General features: G+C 43.2%; 1 protein-coding gene across 6 annotated transcripts; it reads left to right on the plus strand.

Annotated features, from left to right (window-relative positions):
- The first annotated feature begins 4,534 nt into the window (after positions 1 to 4,534).
- On the plus strand, positions 4,535 to 11,520 carry LOC117539126 (tRNA selenocysteine 1-associated protein 1-like). Of its 6 annotated transcripts, none has more exons than XM_034205152.1 (9): positions 4,535 to 4,818; positions 5,692 to 5,789; positions 5,851 to 5,965; positions 6,057 to 6,106; positions 6,204 to 6,335; positions 9,786 to 9,902; positions 9,983 to 10,187; positions 10,268 to 10,301; positions 10,899 to 11,520. In XM_034205152.1, exons 1-9 carry the CDS (start codon positions 4,795 to 4,797, stop codon positions 11,057 to 11,059), a joined length of 936 nt encoding a protein of 311 aa, XP_034061043.1. In that variant the 5' UTR covers positions 4,535 to 4,794; the 3' UTR covers positions 11,060 to 11,520. The 6 variants fall into 6 exon arrangements, with proteins under 6 accessions (XP_034061043.1, XP_034061044.1, XP_034061045.1 ...); XM_034205153.1 differs by having other exon boundaries at positions 9,989 to 10,187; XM_034205154.1 differs by having other exon boundaries at positions 5,866 to 5,965.
- Positions 11,521 to 11,929: the final 409 nt, after the last annotated feature.

Below are 11,929 nucleotides of genomic sequence, written 5' to 3' on the forward strand. Positions count from 1 at the left end.
TGGAAGTGTTTGTGTGACAGGTGTTGTACACTGTTCTAGCCTCTCTTTCACAAACGTGGTGTACTGCTCCTCACCAAGGGTCTCGATCCTTCTCACAGTTTCAGCCACTTTGATGTCCATGATGTCCCTTGTGTCCATGATTAGTAAATCTTGGCTGTGTTCTAGGAATGGATTTCCCATCTCTTCCAGCACTGTCACAAGTGCTTTAACTTCCTTCAGAAATGCTGCTTGTACGCCAGGTTGCTGGTCGTGATGACGGTGCCCAGTGTCACTAGCACTATGCTGTTGCTCAAACTCTGTAGTGATCCTGGACATTTCTGGCCCTGCTACCATCCAGCGTCTAAGTGCTCCTGGATTGCCAGTCAGTCCAATAGCCCCACCAGAACCTTTCACCATTGCATTGTTCTGCTCATGGCACTGGTCGAGTGCCATGGCAGAGAACTTGTTGCTGGTTTTGTGCACCACAAAATGTCCAGACTTGAATTCTGCTAGGACATGTGGAGGTTTTTCAGCGAGAGTCATCATGTCACGGATGTGTACAGAAAGCCATCTGGAGTAGTGTGTGTGATCTAGGGCAAACATCCAGGGCATGATCTGTGTCAGGGATTCCACGTACAGCTGGAAGTTACCTTCACGAAGTGACCTGATGTACCGCAGCAAGAGAAGCTCCAATGACAGGGTCTTTAGCCAGTAGTCAAAGTGGACACTGGCCTTTGCTCGCTGTATGCACCACTCCTCAAAAGGCGGACTATCAGGTTGCATGGCATTAGAGTCATCAGGTGTGCAGTCTTCACTGTAAGCTTGTTGGAGGAGTGTATAAAGGCTTGCAGCTGTGAGCTGGTGTGCATGGCGGGTCTTGTTGACATGGCTGGCATGTATGAAGGAATTTGCTTTTCCGGAACTTGCAATGTCAGCCTGTACCAGGGTGTTCGTCCAGCCACTGTCTTCCAGCCAGTCTCCCAGCAACTTCAACATGGCCATCTCAATGTGTAGACCATCGAACATGATCACAAAGTGGTCCTCTCCATAAGTGGCTGGCCAGGTCCACTGGACTTCCTTAGCAAGAGCATACAGTGGTTGGTCAGCTGCAAGGACAGGAATCTGACCAGGGTTCACGTGCTGAACTGCTGCCTTGACGATGTCCATGGAGTGACGTATCATTGCCACTGAGTGTGCATTGTCAAGAAACAGTGGTAATAGTGCGGTTATTGCTGCAGGTGGGATGACAGCTTGGTGCGCATCAGCGTGGTAGGCAGACCACGATATCCAGCCATCCATGGTGGACTTTTCAACAGCTGTCTTGACTTTGCTGAGCCATGCATACATATCTTCTTTGGCAGCTGCAGCAGTCAGGAGGTTGGGAGGTCTCACAGGACCTTGTACAGCCGGTGCACTGAAGACCTTTGTCTTTAGGGCTGCTGGTGGCACAATTGTGTAGGCTGATGGCAGAGGTGTTACTGACTTGGTGGAAGAGCCACCCTGACCTGAGCTTATTTTTTGTTAAATGTCTACCTTGTCCAATTCAGTTGGAAATGACACCTTAAATTATTTTCTACATTGTTTGGTTCCAAAATTAAAAAAGACGTGGACATTAAACACAGCGGACTGGCGGCCATCTTGGATTTGACTGTTACTTTGATGTCATTTATCTAGCTGATGATAAGTTGATATCATTGGTAAGGCAGGACCATAACTACATATAATTATCCAGGATTTATTTACCTGTATGGCTCAAGAAAACATAGAACTCTACAGAGAATGCATCTATACCCAGTTAGTTGAAGCTTGGATATACACAATAACTGCGCCACATCTGCCACCAGCACACACACACACACACACACACACACACACACACACACACACACACACACACACACACACACACACACACACACACACACACACACACACACACACACACACACACACACACACACACACACACACACACACACACACACACACACACACACACACACACACACACACACACACACACACACGATAAATAATTTGCAATTTTGCAAATTTCAACTGATTGACAGCTTATTTTTGGTCAATTTCTACCTTTATCTTCACGTAAAATGCATTTTCTTGAAATCTCAAAAGTATCACCAAATGATTGGGCATCCCTAATTTAGTTGGATATGACACCTTAAATGTTTTTCTACAATGTTTGGTTCCAAAATTAAGCGTGTTTGAACATTTGACCCGAGAGACTTGGATTTGACTTCTCACGGTCCTCACAGGTCAAATCTGACATCTGAAAATAAACCTTATGGTATGCACTAACTATGCTAGAAATGTCATGCTTTTCTCATAAAATGCACAATTGTTGTGCTTATCCGCTGTACTATTAGTACTTTTAGAAATTGTGTACCTTTGTACGGTGGCCCTGAAGTGCAAGACACCACAGCATTTTACAAAACACAACAGCATTTCACAAAACACAACAGCATTTCACAAAACACTACAGCATTTCAGAAAACACAACAGCATTTCACAAAACGCCGCAGCTTTTCACAAAACACAACAGCATTTCACAAAACTCTACAGCATTTCACAAAACACAACAGCATTTCAGAAAACGCCACAGCATTTCCCAAAACACCACAGCATTTCACAAAACACAACAGCATTTCACAAAACACATCACCATTTCACAAAACACAACAGCATTTCACAAAACGCCGCAGCATTTCACAAAACACTACAGCATTTCACAAAACACATCACCATTTCCCAAAACACCACAGCATTTCACAAAACACTACAGCATTTCACAAAACACATCACCATTTCCCAAAACACCACAGCATTTCACAAACACATCACCATTTCACAAAACACAACAGCATTTCACAAAACGCCGCAGCATTTCACAAAACACAACAGCATTTCACAAAACACATCACCATTTCACAAAACACAACAGCATTTCACAAAACACCACAGCATTTCACAAAACACAACAGCATTTCACAAAACACATCACCATTTCACAAAACACAACAGCATTTCACAAAACGCCGCAGCATTTCACAAAACACTACAGCATTTCACAAAACACATCACCATTTCCCAAAACACCACAGCATTTCACAAAACACTACAGCATTTCACAAAACACATCACCATTTCCCAAAACACCACAGCATTTCACAAACACATCACCATTTCACAAAACACAACAGCATTTCACAAAACGCCGCAGCATTTCACAAAACACAACAGCATTTCAGAAAACACCACAGCATTTCACATTGGACGGAAAGGGTATTCCTTTAGGGAGAACACTTCTTGTTTATGATTGGACAGAGCCAGAGAAGCACTGCTGTGATTGGTTGTTTTTGCTGCCAGTCAAGAAATGACGCTTCGTGATTGGTCAACGCCCGACAGCGCAATATGTCCCAACACATCAGCCGTTAGCACACACTCAGAGCTCACAGCTCCTCATATCTGTTCAGAAACTGGACAAAAGTTAAACATGTACAAACCACAGACTGTCTGTGTCATGGCGAATACAGTCGCTGCTTTATTTATGTCTGTATGCCGTTGTTGTGAGTGTGGACGGAGCAGCTACAGGTTAGTTTAGCCTGATGGATCCGATTCCATTCAGAAAACACGCATTTTAAAAGCTTTTCGCCTGCCGTCTTGTCTGCAGACTTGACAAAGCGTTAATTCATGGTTTTTACTAACCGTTATCAGTATGTAGTTGCTTCGGCATCACTTTGAAACATGTATCACCATTAAATCACGGTCAAATATGTTCATTTTGTTGTAGTTGGTATCTCCCATAGATTTACATGGAGATACGCCACGCCCCCTCTCCAGCGCGTCTTGTTTGAATGACAGGAGCCAACACAGCTGACAGCCGCGTGAAACTCGAGTGATTAGAGCGATGGGAATATTGAGTAGTCTACCATAGTATTTACATGGAGATAAGCCCCTTAAAAACCATGAATTAATAAAGCATTAATTCTGTGTTTACTCCTGTCATTAAAACAAGACGCTGGAGAGGGGGCGGGGCGTATCTCCATGTAAATCCTATCGGAATCGGATCGATCAGGCTAAACTAACCTGTAGCTGCTCCGTCCACACTCACAACAACGTCATACAGACATAAATAAAGCAGCGACTGTATTCACCATGACATAGATAGACAGTCTGTGTTTTGTATATGTTTAACTTTTGTCCAGTTTCTGAACAGATATGAGGAGCTGTGAGCTCTGAGTGTGTGCTAACAGCTAACAGCTGATGTGTTGGGCCAATCACGAAGCGTCATTTCTTGACTGGCAGCAAAAACAACCAATCACAGCAGTGCTTCTCTGGCTGGCTCTGTCCAATCACAAACAAGAAGTGTTCTCCCTAAGGAATACCCTTTCCGTCCAATGTGAAATGCTGCGGTGTTTTGTGAAATGCTGTGGTATTTTCTGAAATGCTGCGGTGTTTTGTGAAATGCTGCGGTGTTTTCTGAAATGCTGCGGCGTTTTGTGAAATGCTGTGGTGTTTTGTGAAATGCTGTTGTGTTTTGTGAAATGCTGTGGTGTCTTGCACTTCAGGGCCACCGTACCTTTGTTTTTTTCTCAGACCAGTAAACAGTACACACAGCGCTAACTGTTGACGCAAAAACGTAACCAGGACGTTGGAGTGACGTCAGCACGTACTGTTGTTGTACTTCCTGCTTCACTTCTCTGCTGCGTAACTTAGCATGTGCAGCCCTGACTTCTGCTGCTTTATTTAAAACTCTCAGTAATTTCACATTATAATATTAACATCTTCGGCGGCAGGATGAGCACGTTATGGATGGGGAACGTGAGTACTTTACAACTTTATACTACGGTTAATAATTTAATGTGACCACCGTGTTAGCTAAGTTACGTACGCTGTGGATGTGATACAACAAAACTCCTTCAAGAAAACCAGCAGATAATATCGCTTGTTTGTGGATTAACCCCTTGTATGAGGAGCTGGGCTAACGTTAGGGTTTAGTGTTGGTTAACCGCTCACACTAACTTAATGCAACACGTAGCTCTCAGCAGAAAGGCCCACCGGGACTAATGTCATGTTAATGGAAACTGCTATCAGCTACATGAGGGGGGGTTTGTTATTATGTTTCAAAAATAGGTTACCAGAGACACTGTTTTAAACCCTCAATCTGATATTGTGTGGATGTAGAAAAATCTATGAAAATGTATTTCTTTTTTAAACACTAATTTATGAAGCAAATATTTCAGAATAAAAGCTTTGTATTATCAAATGAAGGGAATTTCTCTGCGGACAATTTAAGAACGACTTTTATTTTTAACAGGAAGTTATTGGTACTTTTTTAATGTCTGACATATTCTACAGATATAGACAGTTAAACTGTAACAATGTTGCCGCTTTGATGTCAGTATTACAATTGCAATTATTATGACCAATTTTACAGTCACGATAATGGAGCAAATTATAGCAATTCTCATTATCAGGAAAACTAAAGTAAATAATTATGGTTTGTTTAAAAAAATAATGCATAGAATCTGTGCCTGCTTTCAAGTCCGTAGAATACATGTATATTATTTAATATCCCTGCAGCTCCACAACACATTTATTTCAACAAATAACCATGGCCACGACATGTTTCACCAGTTTAAGTGACCTTAATGGATCTCCTAACTTCTTTAATGTTTCCCTGCGGCTGTGTAGCTGGAGACCTACATGGATGAGAAGTTCATCACCAGATCTTTCTCCACCATGGGGGAGCAGGTGGTGAACGTGCGCATCATACGCAACAAGATGACTGGGTAAGAACTACATCTGTAGCAGTTGTCAGTTTTGGACGCGTTCTACTCTGACGTTAAACAGTGTGTCTTCCCCCAGGGGGGCTCTGGGGTACTGCTTTGTGGAGATGACGGATGAGGCCACGGCTGAGAGGTGTCTCCGCAAAATCAACGGGAAAGCCTTACCGGGAGCCAATCCGGTATGTAGAGTGATCACACAGTAGCGATGCTTAGACTCATGAGAAATGGCATTGTAGTCTTTAATATTTAATTCATATTTCTCTCTCACAGCCCACAAGATTCAAGCTAAACCGAGCCACCTTTGGGAAACAGGAGAGTGGGTGAGTTATAAAGCAGGAAATCAAAGATGACCTATTTTTCAAAATGATTCCTTCTCTCGTTGACAAAAACCTGACTCGGTTTTCCCTCGTGTTGCAGTCAGATGTATTCTCTGTTTGTTGGAGATCTGACTCCCGAAGTGGATGATGGGATGCTCTATGAGTACTTTTACAACCGCTACCCTTCCTGTCGGGGAGGAAAAGTGGTGCTGGATAGCATGGGCAACTCCAAGTGAGTATTAACATGTCCTCACGCTATATGGACAAGATGTGTGTTTGTCCCAGGCTTGAAACTTCTTCCAATGGAGTAAACTAGTTCTATAAAAAAGTCTAACATTTCATACACTCAAGATTCCTTCTACAAGCTAATGATAACTTGATCCGTCCTTCCAATTAAGGTAACGTGCATCTTGGGCTGTCATTATTTAAAGTGGACCTATCATGCTATATTTGAATAATATATTGTAGGGCCATACCTATATAAAACATGTCTGTGAAGTTTTTTTTCAAAATACCAAACAGATCATACATTTTAGCCATGCCTCATTTCGCTCTATTTGCTCTATTCCAGCCCTGTTTTTGCAAAGGCTGATTCTGTGAGAAGTCTTCTTTGCTGCTTTTGTGGCAGACTATATCGCCACCCACAGGCCTGGCATATGTACTACAGCGTCTCCAGTGCTTTCGAGCAGTCTCTCATTCCCCTGATAGGTGGAGAGTTGCCCATATAGGCGGAGCACCCCTTTTCTGACGTCAGAAAAATTCAAATCTGTATCAGCTCCGTTGCAGCCCCGTTTTTAGAGATTTGGGTATGGAGGAAAAGAGAGAGGATTGTGTTTTCTGACACTTGGTGAGTTCCCTGACACACCGGGGACACATATTCATGTATAAAAGACGTACAAAAGTGCATTTTGCATGATAGGTCCCCTTTTTAAGGCTAGGACTAATAGTTTCCTCTTGAGTTATTTGTGGAGCTGCTGAGAGCAACCGAGGAATAGAGAAAACGTATAAAGGCCCAACACACCAATCTGACAAAAGAACACGGCCCGACGGACCCGACTGTTGTGTCGCCTCACGTCTCCTGCGTCTTGGCCAACAGTCGCACTGGAACACACCGCAAAGACTTCAGCCGACGGCCAAGTAGCACGTATGAACTGCGCATGCGTGAGTGGCAATAACTCTCCTTACCAGCAGGCGGTGGTAGTGTGTATTCGTCATTCAAAAGAGGCAACAACCGGAAGACAGGGTGTTTCTCAATGTCGAGGACGCTTCCTTGGTAGGACATGTCTTCCGAGTCACTTCCTTCAGAAGCGAGGCAAGAATCCTTCCTAGCCTCAGAAAACGAAGAATGGTGGAACAGGCTAACAGGTGTGCAGGTGTGCGTCATATGCGAGGCCCTGCCTTAAATGGAGCGCGATTTCCGCAAAAGATTTGGAAAATTGGTCCGTGCGCAAAGTAGGGATGGGAATTTGAAAGCAAATGTATATTCGAATATTCGACCCCCCAAAAAACGGTTAACCGGTTAAAAATTGGGAAAACAATTTTTTGCGCAACTTTTTTCAGAATTTTTTTTTTTACCCAATTTTTCTTTCAATAATTTTTTAGAAATACATGTTCAAATAAGTATAGAAACCAAGTCGAATTAGTCAAATGTATTGAACTGGTGATCACAGTTTGACAGCTATAGACCTACAGCTTTCATGTGCAGAGGCGATTCACAATCAGGCCAGCTGTAGAGAAGACCCTCTCAGCTGGAACGGAGGTTGCGGGTATAGCAAGGTATAGCATGTATACGTTTAATTTGGCATAGTTTGACCTCTACACCGCACTCACTAACCTGGTCGAAATATTTCCACACATTACTCCTTTTTGACGCCATGTCTGTTGTGTAGGACTCTTCTTAGAGTGTAAATAATTACCGGACTATGACTGGTAAAATATGTTGAATACCGGCAAAACTAAATCTCTCCTGTCAAAATGTCTTTGCACTTTGCCGCCACACACAGTTGCCAAGCAGCGCTTATTGTTGTTTAGGCTGGCCACTCATGTGTCGCGAGTGTTGACAGGGGGCGGGGGAGCACGCTCATGAACTGTTAGCGCCGGAACCTCGCAACGGCTGCGGAGCGCATTTGCGCCACATTTGGGCCTAAGATGAGGTTTGAGTCTGCGTGATCTGCGTGTAGGGAGCGGCAGCAGCCATATCATTGGCTAGAACTAGCTAGATCTGATGGATTTGGACATAAACGCGAGTGATGTATAACCGGACGTGAGAGAGAGAGATCAGCACCTGCAGCTCTGCCCGCTGTGAGGGACCGGTGAGCGGAGCAAAACACACCTTTAGACGTCACCTAACACATTTAGCTATGGCACAGTCGTATATATATACATTGAATTATTCAATTTGATAATATGTAATCAACTTAGGCATCACTCCCAAAAAAAAAAAATTAATAAAAATATTCATAACTCATATTCGAATACATGAATAATTATTCGAATACCTGAATAATTTCGAATATTCGATTAATCGTTCCCATCCCTAGCGCAAAGCATTGTGGGGATTTTAAGACCGCGGAGGATACACATGTGCAGCCTCGAAAATTCCCGCAATGAAGGACGCCGGGCTCGGTTGAATTCCAAGGAGTCTGGACATTGGAACAGGCCTTCGGCGGGACTCGATGACGTAGCATCCTTGAAATAGTGGCTCTGGAGCAGCCTTCCTTGACATTGAGAAACACCCACAGAATGCGTGATAACCGAGAGAAGAAGAACAGACTGCGTGATATAAACAAACAACAAATAGCGTGTGCGTTCCATTTTCACTCTACAGCGAGAAGCTCATGGGGCTTTCCCGAACCTGAGTCGAGAGCTGGAGTTAAATGAAATCTCAGATTTGCCTTCTTAATTGTTTGTTTGGGTCCCTCACTTCCGTTTCGCTTCTAATTCACTGATTCACTAAGCTGAACAGCCAATCAGAGTGATTTCTTTAGCCGACAGCCTTTTGAATCGACGGCGGAAGGTGTCGGCACGACCGAAAAGACACGACGGGGCGGGTAGTAGGACGACAGGACGCTCATCGACGGCCAGACATCTTCCGACGGCTGAAATCGGCTTGGTGTGTCAGGACCTTAAGAGGGGATCTTAACAATTGTAAGGTTAACTATTGGTGATTTCACAAAATATTGATACATGAAATATGCGAATAATGGAAAAGTCTAATAAAGTCAGAAAAATACATGAATTTACTCTAATGCAGCCTTTAAAACCATTGAACGACACGACTACTGCTGCCAGCCCTTACTTCTACATTGGGTTTGAATTCATTATAAATGTTGTTAATATTACATTTGGACAGAAAAGGGTAAAGAAGCATACCTCATTTGTATATACTAATGATAATAATAGTGCACATTTAAAAGCCTTTAACTCTAATTCATGAAGTCAAGCAACTCGGGTCATCTGCACTGTCCTCGAAATATTTCCAAAATAAAAGCCTGGTGTAAACAAATGATTGGAATCTGTCAACAGAAAACAGCAGGAGGACTTTTGTCTTCAAACAGAAAGTTTGTACTTTTTCATGTCAGACCTTTTTTAAAGATATTTAAACTGGAGCAATGTTGCTTCTTCGATGTCAATATACTGTCAAAAGATAATTTCCCCTGTCTAACTGTGCCTGTGTGCGCAGGGGCTGTGGCTTCGTGCAGTTCCCAGACGAGCGGCTGCAGAAGCGGGCGCTGGACGAGTGTCAGGGCGCGGTGGGCCTGGGCTCCAAGCCTCTGAGACTCAGCCTGGCTGCTAACAAGTGAGTCCTCGCAGCTTTAGATCTAATCATGCCATGTCACATAACAGGTGAAGTATAACAGTGTGTCCCTCCCTCTTGAGTTTAAGGAACCGGCAGCAGCAGCAGCAGTCAGAGCCACGCTCAGGCTACAGCACAGCGTACAGGAACGGCTACGACCAGTACAGCCAGTACCAGCAGCAGGCCTACCCCGGGTACTACCCCTCCTGGGGGTACGACCCCAACGCAGCAGCAGGATATGGCTACAACTACCAGCAGTATGACTACTCACAGTACACCCCCACCCAGGTGAGCTCTCTCTCTGTTAAACAGCCGTCACATCTCACTGATCACAGACTGACTCGATCTAACATGTGTTCTCTTTTCAGGAGACCGAACCTGTTCCGGACGATGGTATTGAAGGTTGGTGTTAGGGTTTTATTATTGTGACAGTTTGATTTTTGATTTATTTATTATATTTGTTTTCATATTTATTTATCTTTGATTTATTAGTTTATTTAACAGGGACAGTGCACATTAAAAGACATTTCTGTAAATGCCCCAGAATTGGCCATTAGGCTATTTTTCATCGGTAGTCCCTGGACATATTCCAAAGTCACCCATAAAACGAATTGTCTTTTTAACATAACATAATAAAAAACATGCAACATAGAGGATCACTGTAAATGGTGATAAAAACAATATTACAGAGCATGACGATGGCTAGATGGCAGGTTAAAGCAGCACAGAACTACAAAGGACTGTTCAGTGCTTCAGTGTTCAGTAGATTGATCATTGTAAATCTAAAAATCTTTATTGCTTGAATTAGAATATTTCAAGCAGTATTTTTGACGACAGCAAATAAAAATAACACTCACAATACAAGGTCCATAAGTGATTTGGGGGCAGTCATAATAAACAAATCTTTAATTTAATTTTTTTAATGTTTTTGATATGCTTGTGTGAGCCTGTATTGTTTAGTCACTAAATCTGATGTATCCCCCCCCCTCTGTGCTGCAGACCCCAGCCCGGAGCTGGACGTGGTGGAGGCCAACAGGAAGTTCATGGAGCTGAGTGAGGAGCTGTACGATGCCCTGATCGAGTGTCACTGGCAGCCTGCTGACGTCTCCACAGACGAGGACTACACCCCCCCCACCCTGCCGGAGCCCATCTACTGCTGAACACCCCCTCCTCTCTGGACTGTACACCTGCACAGTTTTCTTTCCAGTGACTGCTGAAATGTGGATGGATCTTTGTTTCAAGGACATTCAACAACATTTGTGTGTGTATCCACAGATCACAGTGAATCCAAACTATGTTTAAGTCTTATTTCCAACATTCTCCCACGATGTTAGCACAGGAACAAGTCTGGTGACGTAACAGGCAACATCTTGGAAACTAAAAGGACATCACTATAAACCAAATGTAAATATCAGACATGAATGGCCTCCTTGATGTTGCTACACAACAGGTTGACCTCATACAGGTTTGTGTTGAAGCTGTTCTTTTGGGCCATAGGTATAATACATGTTCTCTCTAATGTACCCTTATTAAAGCTCACATTTGTAGAACTCGGTGTTCTTTTAAATTATTCTGAAGTACGCTTTTGTTTGTAGAAAAAATGAAATTATAAATTCTGAAACATGCTGTCTGTTCATTACATCCCCACTGGATCCATGTGTCTTTGCATGCTGAGTCATCAGAGGCAGAAATGTCCCACTTTAATAATAAAAACATCTCATATCAGTGAACTGCACGAGTTCAGAAGAGTTCTAATAGAACATCTATTTGCAGCTTAAGAAGAGTAAACTGGATCAGAGACTTCCCACGGCTTTATTACTCACTTTTAGATTAAAGCTCGTCCATCATGTACATAAGGAAATCTGTTATGTTCACAAAATAAGTTAATACTGTCCCAATCATTGTTAGTGCAGCCAATCAGAGGCCTCCCTGCCTGTTTCACAGCAACCCAAATGATAGGATGGCTATAGCTGTGTATGCTTCCATTTCCACTCAGCGTAGGTTTTCAAACAACTGTCCATCCAAATGGA

This window comes from Gymnodraco acuticeps, unplaced genomic scaffold (assembly GCF_902827175.1).
Source record: "Gymnodraco acuticeps unplaced genomic scaffold, fGymAcu1.1, whole genome shotgun sequence".
Lineage (NCBI taxonomy): Eukaryota > Metazoa > Chordata > Actinopteri > Perciformes > Bathydraconidae > Gymnodraco > Gymnodraco acuticeps.

Coding starts and splice junctions, on each gene's coding strand:
- LOC117539126 (XM_034205152.1), top strand. CDS start 4,795: ATGAGCACGTTATGGATGGGGAAC. Junction 5,966..6,056: donor CCTTACCGGGAGCCAATCCG/GTATGTAGAGTG, acceptor TCTCTCTCACAG/CCCACAAGATTCAAGCTAAA. Junction 6,336..9,785: donor GATAGCATGGGCAACTCCAA/GTGAGTATTAAC, acceptor CTGTGTGCGCAG/GGGCTGTGGCTTCGTGCAGT.